At 39.1% G+C, this 25,066-nt stretch overlaps 1 protein-coding gene across 1 annotated transcript in view; it reads right to left on the bottom strand.

Moving 5' to 3' along the window:
- Window positions 1-24,794, bottom strand: part of LOC135539732 (uncharacterized) — a 46,211-nt gene extending 21,417 nt beyond the window's left edge. Inside the window, exons 1-5 of the mRNA XM_064965807.1 lie at window positions 24,688-24,794; window positions 24,473-24,514; window positions 14,287-14,400; window positions 13,878-13,940; window positions 942-1,112 (exon numbers count right to left, since the gene is read on the bottom strand). Coding sequence (XP_064821879.1) covers window positions 942-1,112; window positions 13,878-13,940; window positions 14,287-14,400; window positions 24,473-24,505 — 381 coding nt within the window. The 5' untranslated portion in view covers window positions 24,506-24,514; window positions 24,688-24,794. The remainder of the gene's footprint in view (window positions 1-941; window positions 1,113-13,877; window positions 13,941-14,286; window positions 14,401-24,472; window positions 24,515-24,687) is intronic.
- Between the last annotated feature and the right edge of the window lie 272 nt (window positions 24,795-25,066).

Genomic DNA, 25,066 nt, shown 5'->3' with positions numbered 1-25,066 from the left:
TATTGTAGATCATTATATACAGTTTTCTCACAAAATGAAAGTGTCTGTTTTCAAAGCCACTGCATTGGCTATCGGCAATCTTGGCTTATGTCTTAGAGTATTTAAAAGTTTGAAAGGGTTTTGTAAAGATCTATAAAACAAATTACTTTGCAAAAAGTAAAACTATTTCAAAATATTTTGTTTGATTGCAGGAAATCAACTAAGAATTTTTTTCAATCAATCACTCTGATTGGATCAATTCATTTGTTTTGTATTGGGGTTAATTTAATATTTGATCATGGATACGACTAGCCATTTAGCTTGTTCAAACTTCACAGTGAGGATGTTGGTTCTCATAAAATAAAGGAAAAATCAACCCCAAAAATATATTTTGGTAGTTTTTCCTTTGGTGTACTGTTGATACAGTACCAAATGTTTTGCATGTGAGCAGCAAAGATTATACATTATATTGACAAGATAGTCATGTGACCACTCTAATGGAATACATTGACGGCAGGCTGGGGGAGGCGAGATTAGGTGGGACCATTCTATCCAATGAGAGGGCAGATAAGCGTGTAAAAAACAGGCCCAACTCCTATATAAAGTAGTATTTTTTTAAGTTGCCGAAATGACACTTACGTCCACTTATATCAGTGCATGCATTACAACCTAACCATTACATTTTGTTGTTAACCAAATTTAAAACTCATTGACCTCCATACAAAAATGCCTCAATTTGTGGTTTATTTTCTTGGCCAGATTTTAGGTGGAGTAAAAACCTCTCACTTCGCCTGTCAGCAGACAAATTTTCAAGACATAGGATTGTCAAGTTGCAAAGTGTCACTTGCCACCTCATAATGATGATGCATTTTGCATGATGCACCGTGGCACAATCCAAAACACCTTTGGAAGAGACTGTTTCTGGACTAGAGTAGGAAAGCTCATAAGTAAGTAGCACTTACCTCAATCTCCTCATTAATTTCAGGTATGCAGTTTTGGGAGTAGAGGTCATATATGACCTTTTTCAAGAGTTTGACATAGCGCCCATTGTCCGATTTCCTGACATACTTGAAGTGTGTGTTCAGAAGCTCCAGGATTTGTGGAAATGCTGCTTTGATGTAACAGACTTCACTCTGTGTTTCAAAGGAAAAAGAAACCTATCGTCACTGCATTTTTTAACACTGGTTTGTATTGAGCCTTGAATCTCCTTTCCAAAAGCAGACCAGGGTTAGGGCTTTTAAATGTATATATATTTAATATATTTGTTATATCCATATATACGAACGTGCTGTGAATTCAGATAAAAAATAAAATAAAACCTATTAAAAAACCGTAGTAGGTTTTAGTCGTATCAGTGCGTCATCAGAGGAGGGAGATTCTGGTTGGGTGGAGTGGAATATATAAATAGGTGACAAAATGGGCTTTTGGATGTCACATCCAGGCCTGTACTTGTAGTCTTGGACCGAGAATATACAGTGTGTTTGGAAAGTATTCAGACCCCTTGACTTTATACACATTTTGTTATGTTACAGCCTTATTCTAAAACTGATTAAATCTTTATTTTCTCTCATCAAACTACACACAATACCCTATAATGACAAAGCAAAAACAGATTTTTTGACATTTTTGTAAATGTATTACATTTTTTAAAGTGTTCAGACCCTTTACTCTGCACTTTGCTGAAGCATCTTTGGCAGCGATTACAGCCTTGAGTCTTCTTGGGCATGACACTATAAGATTGGTACACCTGTACTTGGGGAGTTTCTCCCATTCTTCTCTGCAGATCCTTTCAAGCTCTGTCAGGTTGAATGGGAAGCGTCACTGCAGGTCTCTCCAGAGATGTTCGATTGGGTTCAAGTTCGGGCTCTGGCTGGGCTACTCAAGGACATTCAGAGACTTGTCCCAAAGCCACGCCTGCGTTGTCTTGGCTGTGTAGTTAGTGTCGATGTCCTGTTGGAAAGTGAACCTTCACCCCCAGTCTGAGGTCCTGAGCGCTCTAGAGCAGGTTTTCATCAAGGATCTCTATGTACTTTGCTTCATTCATCTTTCCCTTGATCCTGATTAGTCTCCCAGTCCCTGCCACTGAAAAAAAATCACCACATCATGAAGCTGCCACCACCATGCTTCAACATAGGGATGGCACTTGGCAATCAAGCCAAAGAGTTCAATCTTGGTTTCATCAGTCTGGATAATCTTGTTTCTCATGGTCAGAGTCATTTAGGTGCATTTTGGTAAACTCTTAGCGAGCAGTCATGTACCTTTTTCTAAGGAGTGGCTTCCATCTGGCCACTCTACCATTCTACCATAAAGGCCTGATTTAGTGGAGTGCTTCAGATATGGTTGTCCTTCTGGAAGGGTCTCCAATCTCCACAGAGGAACTCTGGATCTCTGACAGAGTGACCATCGGGTTCTTGGTCACATCCCTGACCAATGCCCTTCTCCTCCGATTGCTCAGGTGGGTGGCCAAACAATTTATTTAATCCATTTTAGAATGAGGCAGTAACGTAACAAAATGTGGAAAAAGTCAAGGCGTCTGAATACTTTCTGAATGCACTGCAGTTGTCCATTTTCAAATTGGATATCCTGTTTTTACCTTAAGTATGATGATGGGGTGTCCACGCCTATCTTGTTTATAGACTTGATAAGGTCCTAAGGTCCTAAGGCCAGTATATTGTAATATATTGATGCTGCGATTGGCCCAACATCAAGTTTGATGTTGGCAGTGCCACGCCCAGCCACCCACTGAAGTTACAAGTGTCCAGGGGCAAGCCTTATTATATCCATGGTCTGATTGGCGTGAGACTCGCATATGCATCTACACAGACACGTTTGAGTGAAAATCCCCCAGAAAAATCCCCCCAGTGGCTTGAAGGGTTTATCGACTACACATGGATACATACCCTTACCTAGATTGAGTTTGGAAGTCTTCCCAAAAAGGGCTAAAGAAAAGGCTCAGAAACAACTGCTTTCAACATACTGTATGTGCCTCTTTTCATCCCTGCAGACAAGAATCTGAACAAAAGTGTGAAGTTCCCCCCTTGAAATGTCTTGCCACCCTACTCAATGGGTGCTAGGTGTATACACTGCAAGACCTTTGTCACAACTGAAAAACAGGCAAGAGATGAGCATATTGCAATGTTTGAAAAAATATATTCTAGTGTGAAAGACAAGTCCCTGTTGGCCCCGCTGGTATAAAATCAACTCTGTTTGCCCCCCATCCCTCTCAGTAGTCAATTAACCCATTGCGAGATGCAATCCTACTGACAGTCATAATCATCTTGACTCGAGAACTTCAGAGACAGCTGATCTTCACATACAGTACCAGTGTTTGGAGACACCTACTCATTCAAGAGTTTTTCTTCATTTCTACATTGTAAAATAATAGTGAAGACATCAAAACTATGAAATAACACATGGAATCATGTAATAAGCAAAAAAGTGTTAAACAATTCAAAATATATTTTAGATTTGAGATTCTTCAAAGTAGCCACCCTTTTCCTTGATGACAGCTTTGCACACCCTTAGCATTCTCTCAACCAGCTTCACCTGGAATGCTTTTCCAACAGTCTTGAAGGAGTTCCCACTTACGCTGAGCGCTTGTTGGCTGCTTTTCCTTCACTCTGCGGTCCATCTCAAACCAAACCATCTCAATTGGGTTGAGTTCAGGTGATTGTGGCAGCCAGGTAATCTGATGTGGCACTCCATCACTCTCCTTCTTGGTCAAATAGCCCTTACACAGCCTGGAGGTCTGTTGTGTCATTGCCCTGTTGAAAAACAAATTATAATCCCTAAGCACAAACCAGATGGGATGACGTATCGCTGCAGAATGCTGTGGTAGCCATGCTGGTTAAGTGTGCCTTGAATTCTAAGTAAATCCCAGACAGTGTCTCCAGCAAAGCACCCCTACAACATCACACCTTCTTCTTCGTGCTTCACGGTGGAAACCACACATGTTGATATCATCCGTTCACCTACTCTGCGTCTTGCAAAGACAAGGCGGTTGGAACCAAATATCTCAAATTTGGACTCATCAGACCAAAGGACATTTTCTACCGATCTAATGTCCATTGCTTGTGTTTCTTGGCCCGTGCAAGTCTCTTTTTATTATTGGTGTCCTTTAGTAGTGGTTTCTCTGCCTCAATTTGACCATGAAGGCCTAATTCACACAGTCTTCTCTGAACAGTTGATGTTGAGATGTGTCGGTTACTTGAACTCTGTGATACATTTATTTGGGATCAAATGTCTGAGGCTGGTAACTAATGAACTTATCCTCTGTAGCAGAGGAAACTCTGGTCTTCCTTTCTTGTGGCGGTCCTCATGAGAGCCAGTTCCATCATAGCCCTTGATGGTTTTGTGACTGCACTTGAAGGAGTTTTCAAAGTTCTTGAAATGTTCCAGATTGACTGACCTTCATGTCTTAAAGTAATGATGGACCGTCAATTCTCTTTGCTTATTTGAACTGTTCTTTTACCAAATAGTGGTGGCATACAGAAAATAGCCCTTTCTTGTCACAACACAACTGATTGGCTAAAACACATTAAAAAGGAAAGAAATTCAGCAAATTAATTTTTAACAAGGCACACCTGTTAATTGAAATGCTTGACTACCTCATGAAGCTGGTTGAGAGAATGCCAAGAGTGGGCAAAGTTGTCATCAAGGCAAAGGGTGAAGAATCTCACTTTTTTGGTAACTACATGATTCCATATATGTTTTTTCATAGTTGAGATGTCTTCACTATTATTCTACAATTTTGAAAATAGTAAAAATAAAGAAAAACCCATGAATGAGTAGGTGTGTCCAAACTTTTGACTGGTACTGTATATTGCCCCATAGATGCCGCCCAACAATACTTTTGGGAGAAGTTCAATTCATACAACCCTAAAAGCTTGAAGAGTTTCATAGACTACATAAGGATAAATACCCTTACCTAGATTGAATTTGGAAGTCTTCCAAAAAGTGGAAAAGAACATCTCAGAAACACCGGCTTTTGACATATGTAACATTAATGAGGGTCGCCAAACCATACATATGACATTTTGGAAAGATTCGACCTTTTTAACCCTTTCAAAAAGCCCCTATAATACCAATTGAATGCACTTCCTGCTCTTCTGGATCCCCTGCAGTTTGTGTATCGCACAAAGAGAGGTGTGGACGACATCAAGCTGTTTTTAATGGATACCATCGACAGACATCTGGAGAGCAGGAGGGACTTTGTTTCTGGACTTTTCATCTGCATTTTACACCATGCAGCCTTCCATCCTAGCCAGAAAACTTGACTCACAGTTCAATCACAACCATAGCCTTATCTAATGGATTATGGATTTTTTAACTGACTGGCCACGTGGACAATTGCACAGGTTCACCACAAGGGTGTGTATTGTCACCCCTTTTTTACATTTTCTACACCAATGACTGTCAGATGACACATTCCTTCTCTAACTCCTCTCAGGGTCTGAGCAGGACCACAGCCCAGCCCTTCAGGACTTCATTATTATGTGACAGTGCACTGTTGGAGTTGAATGTGTCCAAGACGAAGGAAATGGTTGTTGACTTCAGGAAAGGACGCCCCCCTGGATGGAGATCATCAATGGTGAGGAGGTGGACATTGTGCACCAGTATAGATATCTTGGTACCATCTTTGATAATAACCTGAAGTTTGAACAAAACACAGACGCCATCATCAAAAACGGCCATCAGAGCAATACTTCATCTAAAAATGAACTCATTCAGTGTCCACAAATCTATATTGTAAACCTTTTACAGTTCTTTCATTAAGAGCGTGTTTTGTGTTTCTCTTTAAAATGCTGGTTCACATCCCTCTCTGTCAAGAAAAGGACTGCCTCCAAGCCATTGTGAATACCTGCTCTAAGATCACTGTGGTGCCTCTCGGAAGTCTGGCCTCCTTCTTTGAGCAGCAGACCAGGAGGAAGATGTATGACATGCTGGGGGAGAGCACCCATGTCCTCAACTCGCAGATCCAACTGCTCCCCCTTGGACGCCACCTGCACTGTCTGAAGTGCTGCACCAATAGGCATATGGCCTCATTTGTGCCAGAGGCAATTCACCTGTTTAACAGGACCAACAAGGAAGATCTAGCGACTATTCTAGAGATAGTTTAGCCCTGAAATGGATTAAGGAATGTGGCTACCATAACTTTGTAGTTTCTTAAAATGCACCATTAACTTTTAATTGATGCATTAGTGTACATACTTAGATAGAATTTTACAGTCTTCCAAAAAGGGTTGAAAAAGGTTCAAACACCTGGTTTCAACATATGTACCTCGTTTCATCCCTGTAGACAAGTATCTGAAAAAAAGTGGGAAATTCCCCCCTTTGAAATTGCTTGCCACCTCACTCAATTGGTGTTAGGGTTATACACTGCAAGGCCTTTTTAATAACTGAAAAAGAGGCAAGAGTTGAGCATATTCCAATGTTTAAATATATATATATATATATTCTGGTGTGAAAGACAAGACCCTGTTGACCCCCCTGGTGTAAATATCTACTTTCAGTTTGCCCCCATCCCTCTTAGTGGTCGATCAACCCATCGCAAGACGTTGTCCTTCTGACAGTCAATCTTTCCCAATAACTTCAGAGACAACTGATCTTCACATATACTGCCCCTTAGATGCCCCCCAACAATGCAACAACAAAAATAGTTTCACATTTGTGCCGGTTCATGAGGGTCACTGAACCACATACAGTGCATTCAGAAAGTATTCAGACCCCTTCCCCTTTTCCACATATTGTTACGTTACAACCTGAATCTAAAATCTAAAATCTAAAATTAGCGTTCAAAAATTTGGGGCCACTTAGAAATGTCCTTATTTTTGAAAGAAAATCACATTTTCTGTCCATTAAAACAACATCAAATTCATCAGAAATACAGTGAAGACGTTTAGTGGGACTCTCACAGGACAATGACCCAAAACCTTCACGATTTGTAAGGTTTGGGATGAGTTGAACCACAGAGTGAAGGAAAAGCGGTCAACAAGTGCTCAGCATATGTGGGAACTCCTTCAACCCTGTTGGAAAAGCATTCCTCCGGTTGAGAGAATGCCAAAAGTGTGCAAAGCTGTCAAAGCAAAGTGTGGCTACATTGATTTGTTTAACACTTGTTGGATTACTACATGATTCCATATGTGTTATTTCATAGTTGAGTTTTGATGTCTTCACAATTATTCTGCAATGTAGAAAATAGTAAAAATTAACAAAAACTCTTGAATGAGTAGGTATGTCTAAATTTTTGACTGATACTGTATATACACTGCTCAAAAAAAATAAAGGGAACACTTAAACAACACAATGTAACTCCAAGTCAATCATACTTCTGTGAAATCAAACTGTCCACTTAGGAAGCAACACTGATTGACAATACATTTCACATGCTGTTGTGCAAATGGAATAGACAACAGGTGGAAATTATAGGCAATTTGCAAGACACCCCCAATAAAGGAGTTGTTCTGCAGGTGGTGACCAAAGACAACTTCTCAGTTCCTACGCCTCCTGGCTGATGTTTTGGGCACATTTGAATGCTGGCGGTGCTTTCACTCAAGTGGCTCAGGTAGTGCAGCTCATACAGGATGGCACATAAATGCGAGCTGTGGCAAGAAGGTTTGCTGTGTCTGTCAGCGTAGTGTCCAGAGCATGGAGGCGCTACCAGGAGACAGGCCAGTACATCAGGAGATGTGGAGGAGGCCGTAGGAGGGCAACAACCAAGCAGCAGGACCGCTACCTCCGCCTTTGTGCAAGGAGGAGCAGGAGGAGCACTGCCAGAGCCCTGCAAAATGACCTCCACCAGGCCACAAATGTGCATGTGTCTGCTCAAACGGTCAGAAACAGACTCCATGAGGGTGGTATGAGGGCCTGATGTCCACAGGTGGGGGTTGTGCTTACAGCCCAACACCGTGCAGGATGTTTGGCATTTGCCAGAGAACACCAAGATTGGCAAATTCACCACTGGCGCCCTGTGCTCTTCACAGATGAAAGCAGGTTCACACTGAGCACGTGACAGGCGTAATAGAGTCTGGAGACGCTGTGGAGAACTTTCTGCTGCCTGCAACATCCTCCAGCATGACCGGTTTGGCGGTGGGTCAGTCATGGTGTGGGGTGGCATTTCTTTGGGGGGCCGCACAGCCCTCCATGTGCTTGCCAGAGGTATCCTGACTGCCATTAGGTACCGAGATGAGATCCTCAGACCCCTTGTGAGACCATATGCTGGTGCGGTTGGAGTATGTCAGCAATGGACTGTCCCGCCTGTTCCCCTCTGGGAGGAGATCCCTCAGGAGAACATTGGCCACCTCATCAGGAGCATGCCCAGGCATTGTAGGGAGGCCATACAGGCACGTGGAGGCCACACACACTACTGAACCTCATTTTGACTTGTTTTAAGGACATTACATCAAAGTTGGATCAGCCTGTAGTGTGGTTTTCCACTTGAATTTTGAGTGTGACTCCAAATCCAGACCTCCATGGGTTGATACATTTGATTTCTATTGATAATTTTTGTGTTATTTTGTTGTCAGCACATTCAACTATGTAAAGAAAAAAGTATTGAATAAGAATATTTCGTTCATTCAGATCTAGGATGTGTTATTTTAGTGTTCCCGTTATTTTTTGAGCCGTGTATTCTTTTGCAACATTTGCAAAGACATTGGCAACTTTGTAATTGTAGTCAACTTTGTTTTGAAGTACTGTATATGGAGGTTACATAGAGACAGATAAAGATCTTGATTCAAGGTTTTGCAGAGATCTGTATATCAAGTGACGCGATAGGGAAACAACGTGTCTAAAGACATACACAACTGTTCTTCAAGTGGTCTGAGGCAGTTGGTAAATAATGAGCGTTTTCAAGAACAACTTTAGCAGTTTACTGCAGTGGGCTAAATCTGGCTCACACAGTGTTTCTTGGTAGTCTTAAACAAATCTAATTTGAATCAAAAGTATGCACCTCATACACATGCTTATGGGTTAATAAAATATTATATTTATACCATGTCCGATTAAGGGCTCAATCTTCGGCTGGCTTTGAGGTGCCGATAGTGTCAAACGGATGTTAGTTCTTCATGTTTTCTTCATGTAAAACGGGTGCACTGGCATTTCCAGTCTTAACGCCAGTTTCGGTAAATTATCTGTTTTATATCAGCCCGTATGCGCTCTGATTGGTAGGTTGGAAATATATGAGGTGTGTCCTAAAAAACATAATCCCGAAGTGCTAATTTTAGGCAGCGAAAATAGGGATGTTTAAAACCAACCAAAAGCGGGAACGCAGTTGGCTATGGCATCGATTTTAACAGCAGAAGCGCAGCCTATCCAGCCATGTTATCCGCATGGAAAAAGAGTAGTGTAATGTGCTTTTGAAACATAAAAAAATTGCTGTTTTTCCCCATTTTGGGGGGGATTCAAAAACCAAGCATAGCCTCCCCTCCTCTCAAGGAAGGCTCCTTTTTTAACCTTTCCAGTTCAATCACGATGTAGTCAAGACTGTCGATAAAGGTTTTGACTCCTGAAACCGCTTGGAAATAAATCTTAATCACCAAAGCTTTATTGAAATATCAAGTTTGAGAGTGGTCAAACAGTGAGCTGATGTTCCCTTTATATCTAAGCATTGTATGCTGGCCCACATTATTTTAGCCATGCAGGTCCCGTTTTGGATGCTGGCGGTGAAAGCTCCATAGACTGGAATGTTTTAATATTATATTCCCACGGGAAAATTATGGGGCCTTTAATTATGAGGTAGCCTATTTAAAACAAGTTATTGTTTGGTTTTGTTTAGAATTTATTAGAATTATTTATTCTCATTCCCATTCTTAGTGCTTATCAGTAATGCACTTAATCTTGATTATTGACAATGCTTGGCATGTTCATGCTCAGCCATAATGCAATACATTAGGCCTATTACTTAGAACAATGTAGTCTGAAAATGGGTTCAAGTTCACGTCTTTAGCAAAGCTAGGTCTACATTTCGTTATTTTGTTTCTGTAAGGCATTTAACAAACTATAATGGACTAACATTGAAATTGGAGTTTATTCCAAGGCAATGCATAAAAGTCCGAATCAACCACATATTTTGCCATGGAGCACATTCTGATTGGCCACGCCTCGACACTTCCACGACTTCATCATCAAAGCCATTCCGCAGCAACGCCAGCAAGTGCTGTGATAGTTGAGATAGTGAAAATAGCTTAAATATTTCTCACACACCCCAGAACCTATATCGCTACCACCTGTGCTTAGATTTACCATTGCATTAGGCTCATTAAAATAGAGCCCATAGAGTTGAAATGTATTACATTTAGAGTTTGCATCCAATTGTTACACTTCATATGCATCACAGAAGACTGAAATACAATGAAACCGTTTGATATAGAAACACCGGTTTTCTGTGTTAAAAATAAAATAATGATGAAGTTATGAAAAATATTAACATTCCACCCATGAGGCTACTAGAGGACAATTTGGTGATTTGACTGCAGGCAAGGGATACTAACGATGGTTTTGGGAAATAGCTTGGAGATTTAACAATGCTCCTACAAAGGTTCTAACATGAAACTTAGACTTAAGGTGCTTGGGGAAACCAGCCCCGGACACTCATGTCTCAACAGATAGTCCTTTCCTCTTAGCCATATCAACTTTGCTTCCTGTAACACTAGACTCAAGGAGTAGTAAAAGTTATCAACAATCAAGCTAGTCATCTTGACTACTTTCTTATGTCATTCTAGTTGGCACCAAAAGTGAAAAAAGTGTTGATTGGGGACAGAATGCAGTCGGACCATCAGATAATTGGCATATACATGACTTTTGCTGAATTTCCACATGGCCGAGGATATTGGAAATGTAATCAAAGCCTATTGGATAATAACTTGTTTTTAACTAGGACAGAGGAATTTATAACTGACTTTTTCAGACATAACATACTGTAGGTACAGCAAATCCCCTTATTGTATGGGACACTTAAATGTATGGGACACTTTTAAATGTGTCTTTAAAGGCCATGTAATTCAGTACTCAGTATTAACAAAAGCAATTTAGTTCAAAAGAGTCCATACTAACAAAGGAAATAGAAGATCTAACAGAACAGATAAATAGCAATAAAAACTGTACCATAGTGTCTCAGAATAAGTTATAGGAAAAACTAAAATAAATGGAGGAACTTAATTCAAGAAAGATCAAGTGCAATATATATATTTTTTAAAATAAAGCAAACTGGATGGAATATGGGGAAAAAAAATCACCAAATAATTTTTAAATCTTCAAACATAAAAATGCTACCAAAAATAATTTTCTGAAACTTGTTGCGAATGACGGAATCACCCATGATACACCAAATTATATTTGAAAGAGGAAGCAAAGTACTTTAATAAGCATATGTTTTGGTTTCAGTCTCCTCCATCTCCTCTAACCGAAGCAAATTGTATGGATTGTTTTATATTATTTCTGTAAAATGAACAGCCGTACAGAAAGACTCATGTGAAGGCGAAATTACGGAGGAGGATCTTCTTGATGCATTTAAAGCCTTTAAGTCCGAGAAAACTCCAGGGCTGGATGGTATATAAGTTGAGGTATACCAAACTCTTTTTTGATATACTCAGAGTACCGTTACTAGCATGTTTTCACCACTCAAACTGTTTGCAAATGGTAGATAATCAGACACTCAAAAAGAAGGTCTGATGTCATTATTAGTGAAACAGGATATAAGTGGGAAATATAAAGATCCAGTCCTCTAAACAAAATGGAGAACCCTTGCACTGATGCAAAAATTATCATAGAATTAAAAAGGTATTGTCGGACATTATTAATTCTACTCAGACAGGTTTTTTACATGGACGATACAATGGAGATAATATAAGGCAAGTGCTGGAAACAATAGAACACTATGACACATCTGGGAAACTAGGCCTGCTACTCATAGCTGACTTTGAAAAGGCTTTTGATAAAGTACGACTGGAGTTTGTATATAAATGCCTGGAACATTTACATTTTTGACAATCTCTTATAAAAGGGGTTAAAATCATGTATAGTAACTCTAGGTGTAAAATAGTAAATAACGGCTACTTCTCAGAAAGTTTTAAACTGTCAAGAGGAGTAAAACAATGTTGTCATCTATCGGCATATCTATTTAATATTGTCATCGAAATGTTAGCTATTAAAATAACCGCTGTTACTATGATGTTGGTAATGGCGCCGGAGGGGAAGGCTGCCGTCTTATCGACTTTTAACCAACCATGCAGTTTTGTTAGTTTTTCTGCGTTGTTCGTAACTTGTTTTGTACATAAAGTTGCTGCTACCGTCTCTTATGACCAAAAAGAGCTTCTGGACATCAGAACTGTGATTGATCACCTCAAACTGGAAAAAGAGTTCTTCTTCAATGAGTCAGATGGGAGGGATATAATAGAGACACCCGACCAGGCCTAGATCCCCGTTATTCGCTGGAGAAGGATACACAGATTTAGCAAAAAGAGATCAGGGTGCCTTGTGAGGATCAGGCGATGAGTGGCTAATCTGCCCATGCCTTCCGTCCTGCTAGCTAATGTTCAATCGCTAGAAAATAAATGGGACGAACTGAAAGCACATTTATCCTAACAACGAGACATTACAAACTGTAATATCTTATGTTTCACTCGTTGCTGAACGACAACATTAACAACTGATGGTAGGCTTTGTTACTTTGGTCCCAGCTCTCTGCAGGTCATTCACTAGGTCCCCCCCGTGTGGTTCTGGGATTTTTGCTCACCGTTCTTGTGATCATTTTGACCCCATGGGGTGAGATCTTGCGTGGAGATTATCAGTGGTCTTGTATGTCTTCTATTTCCTAATAATTGCTCCAACAGTTGATTTCTTCAAACCAAGCTGCTTACCTATTGCAGATTCAGTCTTCCCAGCCTGGTGCAGGTCTACAATTTTGTTTCTGGTGTCCTTTGACAGCTCTTTGGTCTTGGCCATAGTGGAGTTTGGAGTGTGACTGTTTGAGGTTGTGGACAGGTGTCTTTTATACTGATAACAAGTTCAAACAGGTGCCATTAATACAGGTAACGAGTGGAGGACAGAGGAGCCTCTTAAAGAAGAAGTTACAGGTCTAAGAGACAGAAATCTTACTTGTTTGTAGGTGACCAAAAACTTATTTTCCACCATCATTTGCAAATAAATTCATTAAAAATCCTACAATGTGATTTTCTGGATTTTTTGTTCTCAATTTGTCTGTCATAGTTGAAGTGTACATATGATGAAAATTACAGGCCTCTCTCATCTTTTTAAGTGGGAGAACTTGCACAATTGGTGGCTGACTAAATACTTGTTTTCCCCACTGTATATGGTAGTATATGGTCTGTCTGTAAGGTACATCACTTGCCCACACTGAAGTGATTGTTCCTCTCCCCAGGTGAGAAAACCTTTAAATCAGACCTCCATTTGTCAGAGACCTTGTTAACCCATAAACCATATACTGGGGCAAGTTAAACTGTTAAACTTTAAAACTGTTAACCAGCAAGTTAAAATGAGGGAAGGCATCCCGACTCCGTGCTGCCACACAGCTCTCTCGCTCTCTGTTTACCTCCTGTAACTTCACACAGTTTATAAGTATTTTCAAACCATTTCCCTTCCAGGTTATTAACAACCAAGGGCTCTTTCATGGGATTACAGTTTCTCTTCTAAATGCAATTAGACTATTGCGTAAAGGCCGAAAGGAGCAAGAGATGTAATGGACTTGAATCTCCTTGACAGATGTGAGAGCATTAGTTTCAATCAGTTTGCCAGCTTGGCACATCTTGAAAGTGTGGGTACTGTCTTGACACTGACTGATTGTGATGTTGTTTATCTTTGGTATACCATTCTTTATCTGCACAAATCAAAGTCATTTTGTTGTGAAAGATGTAAATTGCAGTGAAGTGGGAAATACTCACCAAACTCTGGCGCTCAGTGAATACGTAGGTTATTGACCAGCCATTCTCCAACTGATTATCAATCTACGTGGCAAACAAAGATACAAACATTGACATTGAAAACAGAAGCGTAGAATTGGGCAGTTATGATTCCCCAGGAGGAAAGTAGGAGTAGGCATGCAGCCGTACAGAATTCCCATCCGCCACATATAGTTCTCATTAGTTATGTGTGTGGGTCACATAAGGTAAAGAAATGACCTTAGAACAATGAAATAAGTCTAACTTGGGAGGAAACCTTAACATCAATACATTCCAGGCATGATTTATGACTGTTTGAGTGATTTTAATGATCTGTATCTCAACTTGATATTTCGTTTGCAGAGTCTGTTGATATTACTGCATGATTTGGTGTGGTATGAGGTGTCCTCACCAGGCAGTTGAGGTTGAGGAGGTGACCCTTGGTCACAGAGTGCCGACATGGACCAGGGACGCCACCCCACGCCAAAGGGAAGCACATGAGGAAGAGGAAGCACAGATGCCTAGCCTACAATGGACATAACATTATCATTACATTGTGACCCTTATTAATGCTGCTACTACTACTACTTCTGCTAATACTACTACTACTACCACTGCTTTTACAAACTACTACAGTACTACTACTATTACTCGATAGCACCACAACAACAACTGATATTTCTACAGTACTACTGCTCAGGGATCTACATCTCAAAGTGGTGTTGCTCACCGTGAAATGAGAGCAAAATAAAGGAATATTGATCAATAATGTTCAATAGTGAGTTCCAAAATTATAGGCACAATGGTGCCTTTCGTCCACACTTGCTAACTTAATATCATATTACGGGAATACAATTCTAAGTCACATGTGGATTGACACATTTAAAAAAATATGTTTTCAAATTTGATATTCAATAGAATCATGCTATTTTTCTTACATAGCACCTTATGGCCTGTTTATTTGAGAACATTTTTGAGTTTTTGATGAAAAACTTTTGAAGGCCATGTTGAGAGCTGGGAAAGAGCTAGTCAATCTGCTCCCAATTCCATAGTGTTGCAGAACACTGGTTATAAACATCTGGAAAAACTAACTGTTAACAATAGATACTAGATCAAAATGTCATAATGCTTACTGCCCAAAATTGCTGATAGTACTGTTTTTTCACTTTATTACAAAACTGAGGCTCTACAGAGGGCCAGACAGAGAAACAAATTATTTGATGTGGCAAATATAACTTTACAATATTACAGTTTACCTTGGTGTAAACAGAGGTGACCCAACACAAATAACATATACACACGTGCACAGGCATGTGCGCACACACATCACTCTTACCAAGGAGATCCTCAAGGAACCTTTGCTAGTCAATGGATTCTTATTTGCACCTTTGGTTAGTTGAGGGGTTCTTGGAGGAACCTTGTTGCTGGCACGTGCAGAGAATTTCAAATGTATTTTTTACTAGTTGATTTGCCTGACAGACACAGCAACCAAGTCAAGGAAAGGGGAGTACCTAGTCAGTTGTCCAACTCAATGTATTCAACTGAAATGTGTCTTCCCATTTAACCCAACCACTCTGAATCAGAGACGTGTGTTTTTTTGCCTTAATCAACATTAACAGGGAGCAGTGGCCTTGCTCAGAACAACAGATTTTTACCTTGTCAGCTCAGGGATTCAATCCAGCAACTTTCTGGTTACTGGCCCAAAGCTCTAACCACTATGCTACCTGCCGCCCCACTGAAGTAAAGAAATGTAGCTAGTCTAAGGCTCAATCTCAATACTTCCACTTAGCCCTCCCTATCCATTTTGCGTTATCCCGCAAGCCGTATGGATTGGGAATTGTGCCTCAATTAAACTTTGAGTGAGGCGTAGTGCCTTTTTAGTCCTCTATCTGGCCTTCGAAATGAAGCAAATTGAGTTTGTAATGACAGGTTTTTCTATCACTGAATAAAAATGTTTTCCTAGTTTATTATCAGTAGATAAATTGTATTTATATTAAACTATATGTATTCTAGTGGTGGCATTCTGTCAGAAGATTGGAGACGTAGCTTTCATAATATTCTTTTTGGCCACCTGTGAGAGGAGTTATCATTCCTGTGTTCTGTTTTAAAGTCATTAAAGGTTAAGATTGAACACGACCAGTTCTGCAGCCTTGTTAAAAGCTGAAATACAAGTGTAGGATCTTAATTTGATCACACTTTTGTAACTGAGAAAAATGCAATTCTCCGCTGAAAATACAGACTAGCTTTGTGATTTATATAAATTCAATGAAAACCTGTATTAATATGGTTATATAAATAGTATTTCACTTTTCATGTAGCCTATTTATGTACAGCTAATAGCCTAACCACCAATCAAGCAACATTATGGACTAAACATTAAAAACCAGTGGCTACAGGATTATTTTGCTACGACAATGCTGGTCAAATTAAAATCCTATATCTGTAAGTGTATGTGATTTTAAAGAGCCAAGTAGCCTTCCATTGCTACAAGTCAGCATTTTGTTACAATACAATATTAATAATATTTAAATATTGATTAATAATATTGATTATATAAAAATATGAATGTATAATACATTAATATTAACAATAACAATGATAACCATGTAAATACAGTAACAATATATTATTTAAAAGGTTCAAAATGGAACCCTAACCCTAACTTGAAATAACAAAATACTATTGAAATGAAAATGAAAAGGTTCCCCACAGTGGCAATCGTTTTAACCCCCAAAAGGTTCCTGGGGGCTCCTTTTCTGGCTGGAGTGTACTTCAAGGTAATAGCAGTAATAGTCCTCCCCAGCAGGGATCCGGCACTGTTTCAGGGAAAACTTTGGCACATTCACATACTTTATGGAGATGGTTCTCCACATAATTATGTCCAGATGGAATATATGGGCTTATTTATTTTCCTTTCTTTCAAGGCAAAAAACTGCATATTGTATCTAATTGATTAAGTATGTTTTGCAATGGTATAAGGTGGTATTTGGATTCCAAATAGTTTATCATAAGAGTTTGTTACTTATGGTTCCGGTGGCATTGAAGTGTGTGGGTTTCTCGTAGATTTCCTTTGCAAAATAACTATGAATTACCAGACTTAAAAAAAATGTCAACATGTAACATCTTAATATGGTGTGGGACGTTCACTGTATTGTTAGAATCAATAGCAGGTCTATTTCGCTCCAGCATCAGGCATATTCTGTCTGTTCACAATTCACCTCTGGGAACATGGCAGCACTCAACACCCGACAACAGAAAGAGTTGGCCACTACTATCTGAGAGATTGTTTGTGAGGAAATTACCTCTGCCCTCGACTTGCAATTAAGACCGGTAAATTATTATCTTGCACTGCTCACTTATAAAGTGGATACCTACCAAACTGAAGTGGAAAATTTGGAAATATCGGCCAATGTGAGAGAGGGGCGACAGTCGCACTTTATTTGGATAGTCCAAATTATTCATCTGTAAATGCTCTAAAGATGGTCATACCATCAACAAACTATCTATTGATAAGCAACTGCTTGCTAAGGTTAGGTTTATAATAAGGGTTAGGATAAAGGTTAAGGTTAGGGTTAGAGCTACGGTTAGTAGATAGTTAGTTGAAATGTTACTCAGTCTGTATAGTTTGTGCCTTCAGAAAGTACTCACGACCCTTGACTTATTCCATATTTTGAAAAATGGTTTAAATAGATCGAATGCAACATTGATTGAATACATTTTTTCCTCTCACCCATTCCGCATAATGACAAAGTTAAAATTTTAGCAAATGTATTAAAATACAGAAATATGTCTTTTGCATAAATATTCACACCCCTGAGTCAATACGCGTTAGAATCACATTTGCCAGCGATGACAGCTGTGAGTCTTTCTGGGTAAGTATCTAAGATCTTTGCACATCTGGATTGTACAATATTTACACACATTTTATTGACTTTGATGATCATTGCTAGACAGCCATTTTCATTTCTTGCAATATAATTTTAAGCCTATCTAAGTCAAAACTGTAACTAGGCCACTCAGGAACATTCAATGTCGTCTTGGTAAGTAACTCCAGTGTATTTTTGGCCTTGTGTTTTAGGCTATTGTCCTGCTGAAAGGTGAATTTATCTTCCAGTGTCTGTTGGAAAGCAGACTGAACAAGGTTTTCTACTAGGATTTTGTCAGTGCTTAGCTCTCTTCCATTTTTTTTAAACAACTCCCTAGTCATTGCTGATGACAAGCATACCCACAACATGATGTAGCCAACACCATGCTTGAAAACATGAAGAGTGGTACTCAGTGATGTGTTGTGTTGGATTTGCCCCAAACATAATGCTTTGTATTCAAGACATGTAGTAAATATCATTGCAATATTATTTGCAGTTTTACTTTAGTGCCTTATTGAAAACAAGATGCATATTTTGGAATATTTTTATTCCGTATAGTCTTCCTTCTTTCCACTCTGTAATTTAGGTTAGTATTGTGGAGTAACTATAATGTTGCTGATCCATCCTCAGTTATCTCCTATCACAGCCATTAATCTTCTGTAACCATTTTAAAATCACCATTGGCCTCATGGTGAAATCCCTGAGCGGTTTCCTTCCTCTCCAGCAACTGAGTTAGGAAGGGCGCCTTTATCTTTGTAGTGAATGGGTGTATTGACCCAAAGATATACTCAATGTCAGTTTTTTTTACCCATCTACCAATAGGTGCCCTTCTTTGCAAACCATTGGAAAAACTCCCTGGTCTTTGTGTTTGAATCTGTGCTTGAAATTCACTGCTCGACTGAAGGACCTTACAGATAATTGTATATCTGGGGTATAGAAATGGGGTAGTCATTTAAAAATCACGTTAAACATTAATTGCACACAGCGAGAGACCATACAACTTATTATGTGACTTGAGAGGCATAATAATAATACAAGGTTTGAATTCTTACTGACTCAAGACATTTCAGCTTTTCATGTTTATTTAATTTGTAAAAATTTTGAAAATAATAATTCTACTTTGACAATATGGGGTATTGTGTGTAGATCAGTGACACAAATCTCAATTTTATTTAATATATATATATACACCGTGAACTCCAAATGTTTTGGGACAGTGAGGTTAAAGTGCAGGCTGTCAGCTTTAATTTGAAGGTATTGTCATCCATATTGGGTGAACTAAATTACACCCCTTATTTACACAGTCCCCCCATTTTAAGGGACCAAAAGTATTCGGACAAATTCACTGTATGTTAGGTACTAAAAAATATTCTGTCCCATAGTCATAGCACACAAATTACTACATCACGTTTGTGACTACAACCCCACCCCCCACCCCCCGAACAATAACACATTTAAATGATTAAACATTTGATCCTAAATAAAAGGGTTTTATCTGAAATAAAATTTAAAATGTTTTGCATGAATGTGACGTGGCCCATCCCATACACTTATTTCAAAGACCCACTCAGACATCAGGCACTGGTCACATTCATCCCATCTTCAACATAGAAAATATAATATATAATCTACATAAACTTCATGTCATAATGTACACATTGGCTATTATGGTGGAGGCCAAAGAACAAGTGCAGCATCCAAATGTCCCTCTACATCAGCAAATTAGCACCCTCTCGCCACTTCTTGTATAATGTTCTTGATATGGTACATGGTGGCTGTTGTTCTAATGAAACACTCCAACAGCACTGAAGAAATCGAGTCTGAAGATAAGTATATTTAAAGAGTTGCTTATTCAAGTAACTCAACTCATGTAAACACCCTGCTTCCAATATCCCTACAATATGAGAACAGCATTTACTTGTTTAATATTTTTGATGGGGTGTGCAAAAGAGCAGAAAATTAAATAAAAATATAAAGACCATTTGTGAGCTACTTTATCAAACAGGACTTTTGTTGAAAAAAGTCCAACTAAATTCCAAGGTTTTTTTAAACTTTAAAATGAATATATTATGCATTTTCATGAAAACATGTATAGTAATATAATCTACTTATTAAATGTTAAAGCTATTTCCTGAAAGAGGAATTCCTAGACTTGAAATTGCCTTTCTGAGAAAAATGCCTCATATCAAAAATGTTGAATAATTTTATTAGTAGCTTCCATTATTATGGAAGGAATTCTAAACTTGACAAAAATACAAAGATAATTATTTCGACCAGATTCAGAAAAGTATGGATAACATTTTCAACACAGCATCATTCAAAATCTTCTCTTCATCCTGATTGCAAAAAATTAAGGTTCAATCTGTCATTCAAACCTTACATTTTTGTCACGCCTGCTCCCTCTCTTCCCCCCTCGCCATCAAGGGCGCCAGGCTCCCCAGCATCACGCACTCCTGCCATCATCATTCCGCACACCTGTCTTCCCCCCCATCACGCGCATAAGTGATTATTGGATTCACCAGGACTCAATCACCTCTGTATACTTCTGGCCCTTCTTTGTACACTGTGTTAACAAACCTCCAGACAAGCTTCAATGCCATACAACTCTCCTTTCGTTGCCTCCAATTGCTCTTAAATGCAAGTAAAACTAAATGCATGCTCTTCAACCGATCGCTGCCCGCACTTGCCCGCCCGTCCAGCATCACTGCTCTGGACGGTTCTGACTTAGCTATTTGTAGTTGTCCACATATTCTAGATGTCTGGTTAGACTATAAACTCTCCTTCAAGACTCACATTAAGCATCTCCAATCCAAAATTAACTCTAGAATCAGCTTTCTATTTCACAACAAAGCATCCTTCACTCATGCTGCCAAACATACCCTGTAAAACTGACTATCCTAACAATCCTCGACTTTGGCGATGTCATTTACAAAATAGCCTCCAACACTCTACTCAACCAATTGGATGCCATCTATCACAGTGCCATCACAGTGCCATCATGATGTTTAGCTGAGTGGAAAATGTAGGCTTTGATGATAATTGCTTTATTAATTAGTGTTTGGTATGTTCTGATGGGAGGGGCTTCCCCTACAAAAGAGCGTCTCTTTCAGTTTAAGGGGGGACCATTTTGGATTGAGTTGTTGATGGGTCAGCATTGATTATAGCTGTCCCATACTGTATTATTTTGGTGGCAGTACTGTTGTTTCTCTTCCGGATTCAGTACTTTTGTGGCTCCGCTATCTTTTTAATTGATAGAGGTTACTTTAGGTTTTTCAGTGTAGCCTTCTGGACTACTCTACTCGACAACCTCAATACTATAAATTAACACATGAAATCATGTAGTAACCAAAAAAGTGGTAAGCCAATAAAGTATATTTGAGAATTGAGATTCTTCAAAGTAGCCATCCTTTGCCTTGATGACAGGTTTTCACAATCTTGGCATTTTCTCAACCAGCTTCATGAGGTAGTCACCTGGATTGCATTTCAATTAACAGGTGTGCCTTATTACAAGTTAATTTGTGGAATTTCTTTCCTTCTTAATTGCATTTGATACAATCAAGGTAAGGGTGGTATAAAGAAGATAGCCCTATTTGGTATAATAAGTCCATGTTATAGGCAAGAACAGTTCAAATAAGCAAAGGGAAATGACAGTCCATCATTACTTAAAGACATGAAGGTCAGTCAATTTGGAAAATTTCAAGAACTTTGAAAGTTTCTTCAAGTGCAGTCGCCAAACCCATCAAGCACTATAATGAAACTGGCTCTCATGAGGACTGCCACAGGAAAGGAAGACCCAGAGTTACCTCTGCTGCAGAGGATAAGTTCATTAGAGTTACCATCCTCAGAAATCAGAAATTGAATCCCAAATAAATGCATCAGAGTTCAAGTAACAGACACATATCAACATCAACTGTTTAGAGGAGACTGCATGATACAGGCATTCATGGTTGAATTGCTGCAAAGAAATCGCTACTAAAGGTCACCAGTAAGATGAAGAGACTTGCTTGGGATAAAGAAACAGGAGCAATGGACATTTGACAGGTGTAAATCTGTCCTTAGGTCTGATGAGTCCAAATTTGAAATTTTTGGTTCCAACCGCAGTGTCTATAAGAGACGCAGAATAGGTGAACGAATGATCTCTGCGTGTGTGGTTCCCACCGTGAAGCATGGAGGAGGAGGTGTAATTGTGTGGGAGTGCTTGATGGGACACTGTGATTAATTTAGAATTCAAGGCACACTTTACCAGCAAGGCTACCACAGCATTCTGCAACATTACACAATCCCATCTGGTTTGTGCTTATTGGGACTATCATTTTTATCAACAGGACAATGACCCAACACACCTCCAGGCTGTATAATTTATTTATTTTTTATTTGACCTTTATTTAACTAGGCAAGTCAGTTAAGAACAAATTCTTATTTTCAATGACAGCCTAGGAACAGAGGGTTTAACTAAGAAGGAGAGTGATGGAGTGTTGCATCAGATGACCTGGCCTCCACAATCACCCGACCTCAACCCAATTCAGATGTTTTGGGATGAGTTGGACCGCAGAGTGAAGGAAAAGCAGCCAACAAGTGCTCAGCATATGTTTGAACTCCTTCAAGACTGTTAGAAAAGCGTTCCAGGTGAAGCTGGTTGAGATAATGCCAAGGGTGTGCAAAGCTGTCATCAAGGCAATGGTTGGCTTGTTGGTTATACATGATTCCATGTGTTACTTCATAGTTTTGATGTCTTCACTATTATTCTACAATGTAGATCATCGTAAAATAAAGAAAAACCCTTGAATGAGTATGTGTGTACTAACTTCTGACTGGTGTATATATAGTAAGTGGACCCTAACATAACAATCCATTCGACTGTTTTGCATTGACAAGGCACTTAGCCCAGGACATTACTTTTGAACTTCTTCAATGTATTTCAACATGATTTTTTTAAATACTTAATGTTCACAGTGCATAAGCACTAAATCTATTGTATTCCACAAAATACAGTTGTCCCAAATTTGTCCCACAGTATTGCATCATTGCCACCACGCTGTGCTTTTTCAAAATTGTACATATCGAGTCACACAAGAACTGGGAAGAGACGGTGAAGAACAAGGATATGACGTATAATATATTATATATCCACCTCCAAGTAAAGTAACTTGGAATGTGTCAAACGGTCATAAGTCATCAATACGGTCCTCTATTTGGAAGGATACATCTCATTCTATTGTGGTTGGAGTTTATCAAATGGAAACTGATCATATTAACAAAGTAAACCTGGTGGTGTAATCACAAATATGAGCAAATTGTCATTAAAACATTGTCATTACCACCACAAATAATGTCGGTATTAACATTTTCCAGGTTATTGCCATCAGAAAATAATGACTTTTTGTATAACTTTTGTATAAAATGGGTAAACCCCTGCTCAATATTGCTTATCAGATAATCTTTTACTGTTTTTATAACAATCGATCATATTGTAAATACCCATTTCCACAGTCCTTTTTAACAACATTATCCTGTCGTTATTGCCACACAGTCTTTACCACCATAATCAACAAATATTTCTGAATAAAAAAATATGTACACATTAAATATCCCACTCCTCTCTTCTTCAAGTGTAAAGCACTTGTTCTCAATAGATCAACTTAAAAATGAGTGAGTACATAACCATTTCGACATGTAATTGTATTGTTTATGGTACTGTACAAACACAGGCAGCAAACAGCCACAGGCAGCAAACAGACATATAAACAGCCAATAAGGAATTCAAATAATTATTTCTAAATGTGCAAGTGCCAAATCCTATTGACAGATAAACCAAATAATCCCAAACCACATGTTGTTTGTGATTTAGTTGTAAACTAAAATTGAAGGTTTTATGATGTGATGGTAATAACATTTGCAGAGGTAAATTCCATCTATTGTTGAATAAAATGGTCACAGCCAATACCAGGTTATGGCTCCTGATAAAATGAGGAAAGTATTTATTGTGATAAAAGTATTTTTTAAGAAACATTTTATTTTAAATATGACATGCCAAAAGTGCCCGTAGTTGCAAAATCACCTATATACAAATGACATCTTGAGTTCTGGATAGTGGAGCAGTGTTCAGGGACACCACAACTTGTTATCTACTATGTCCTAAACCGGGCTCCCCAACTGTGATTTTACTTGCCCCCCCCCCCCCCCGTACGGCCCCACATGTACAACTATAAAACAACTAAAGGTGTGACTTTCTGGCGTCAAAATACACTAACTAGCAGCTCAAAGAACCAACAAGAAGAGCTGAATTATTAAGTCAAGAATTTACATTTTAAAAGATACTGATGTCTTCTTAGATGTTTTGAGTGTGGTACTGTGTGTTCTAGCTGCGCCACAGAAGTTGTTTCATAAACCTGTGACGTGTCCCGGGCTCATTACATGAACAAAAAAAATGCTATTTATTGTCACTCCCCTAAAATCTACTGGCTAGACATCTGGGTATCACATTACAGACTAAATACTTCACAGTAACAGTAACCACTCTGTGCATTGCCTGGGCTACTGCAGTAAATTACTCAGATGAATACAATTCAATAACTGTCTTGTCAAATTCACACATGCGTCAATGGCTTAATAAAATACAATTGTTATAGTAGGTACTTACTATTAGCAGCCCATCAGTTGTTACCGCTAACAAAAAATCTTGGAATGATACCAGTAACCCAAAATGCCCAGGTTCCAGAGTAGGGGACATACCTTGGCTTTGTGGGCTGGTTTGTGTGTGTTCATCTGGCTGACCTAGGCAAGTAGAACAGAGTAGAGTCCACTTTTAGAGTCATTGGAGCAGAGTTCCTGTCTTTGGTGAAGATGAGATTATTTCCCACTTGATGTGCATAATGATGAAGAGCAAAGAGAAGGAAAGGACAGACAATCCGAATGAGGGAATGATCAACGTCCGGATGTTGACTTACAAGAAGTCTAGGGTCCAATGGTCAACTTTGCTTAGCCATCTCTGTCTTCAATGACTGACTGAGCGAGTGTGGGTGGTGGTGTGTGTGAGTGACTGCCTATCCTCACTGGTACCTCATTGAGAGGCAGAGTCTTAAAACCCCTCCTCTTTCTCTCTTTCTTTCTCCCTCCCCCACCCCTCTCTCTCTCTCTCTCTCTCTCTCTCTCTCTCTCTCTCTCTTGTTCCTCTGACTTGCTCTTTTATTTTCTGACTCACTCTTTTCCCCTCTCATTATCATCCTCACTCTCCATCTCTCACTCGAACTACTTTAAATGTCTATCAATCTCTTTCTCAATCTCTCTCAAGTCCTCATACATTCCTCGCAACATGGCGCAATACCC

The sequence above is a fragment of the Oncorhynchus masou genome, chromosome 5 (assembly GCF_036934945.1).
Source record: "Oncorhynchus masou masou isolate Uvic2021 chromosome 5, UVic_Omas_1.1, whole genome shotgun sequence".
NCBI classification, from domain to species: domain Eukaryota; kingdom Metazoa; phylum Chordata; class Actinopteri; order Salmoniformes; family Salmonidae; genus Oncorhynchus; species Oncorhynchus masou.
This window is presented reverse-complemented; position numbering and strand designations above follow the sequence as displayed.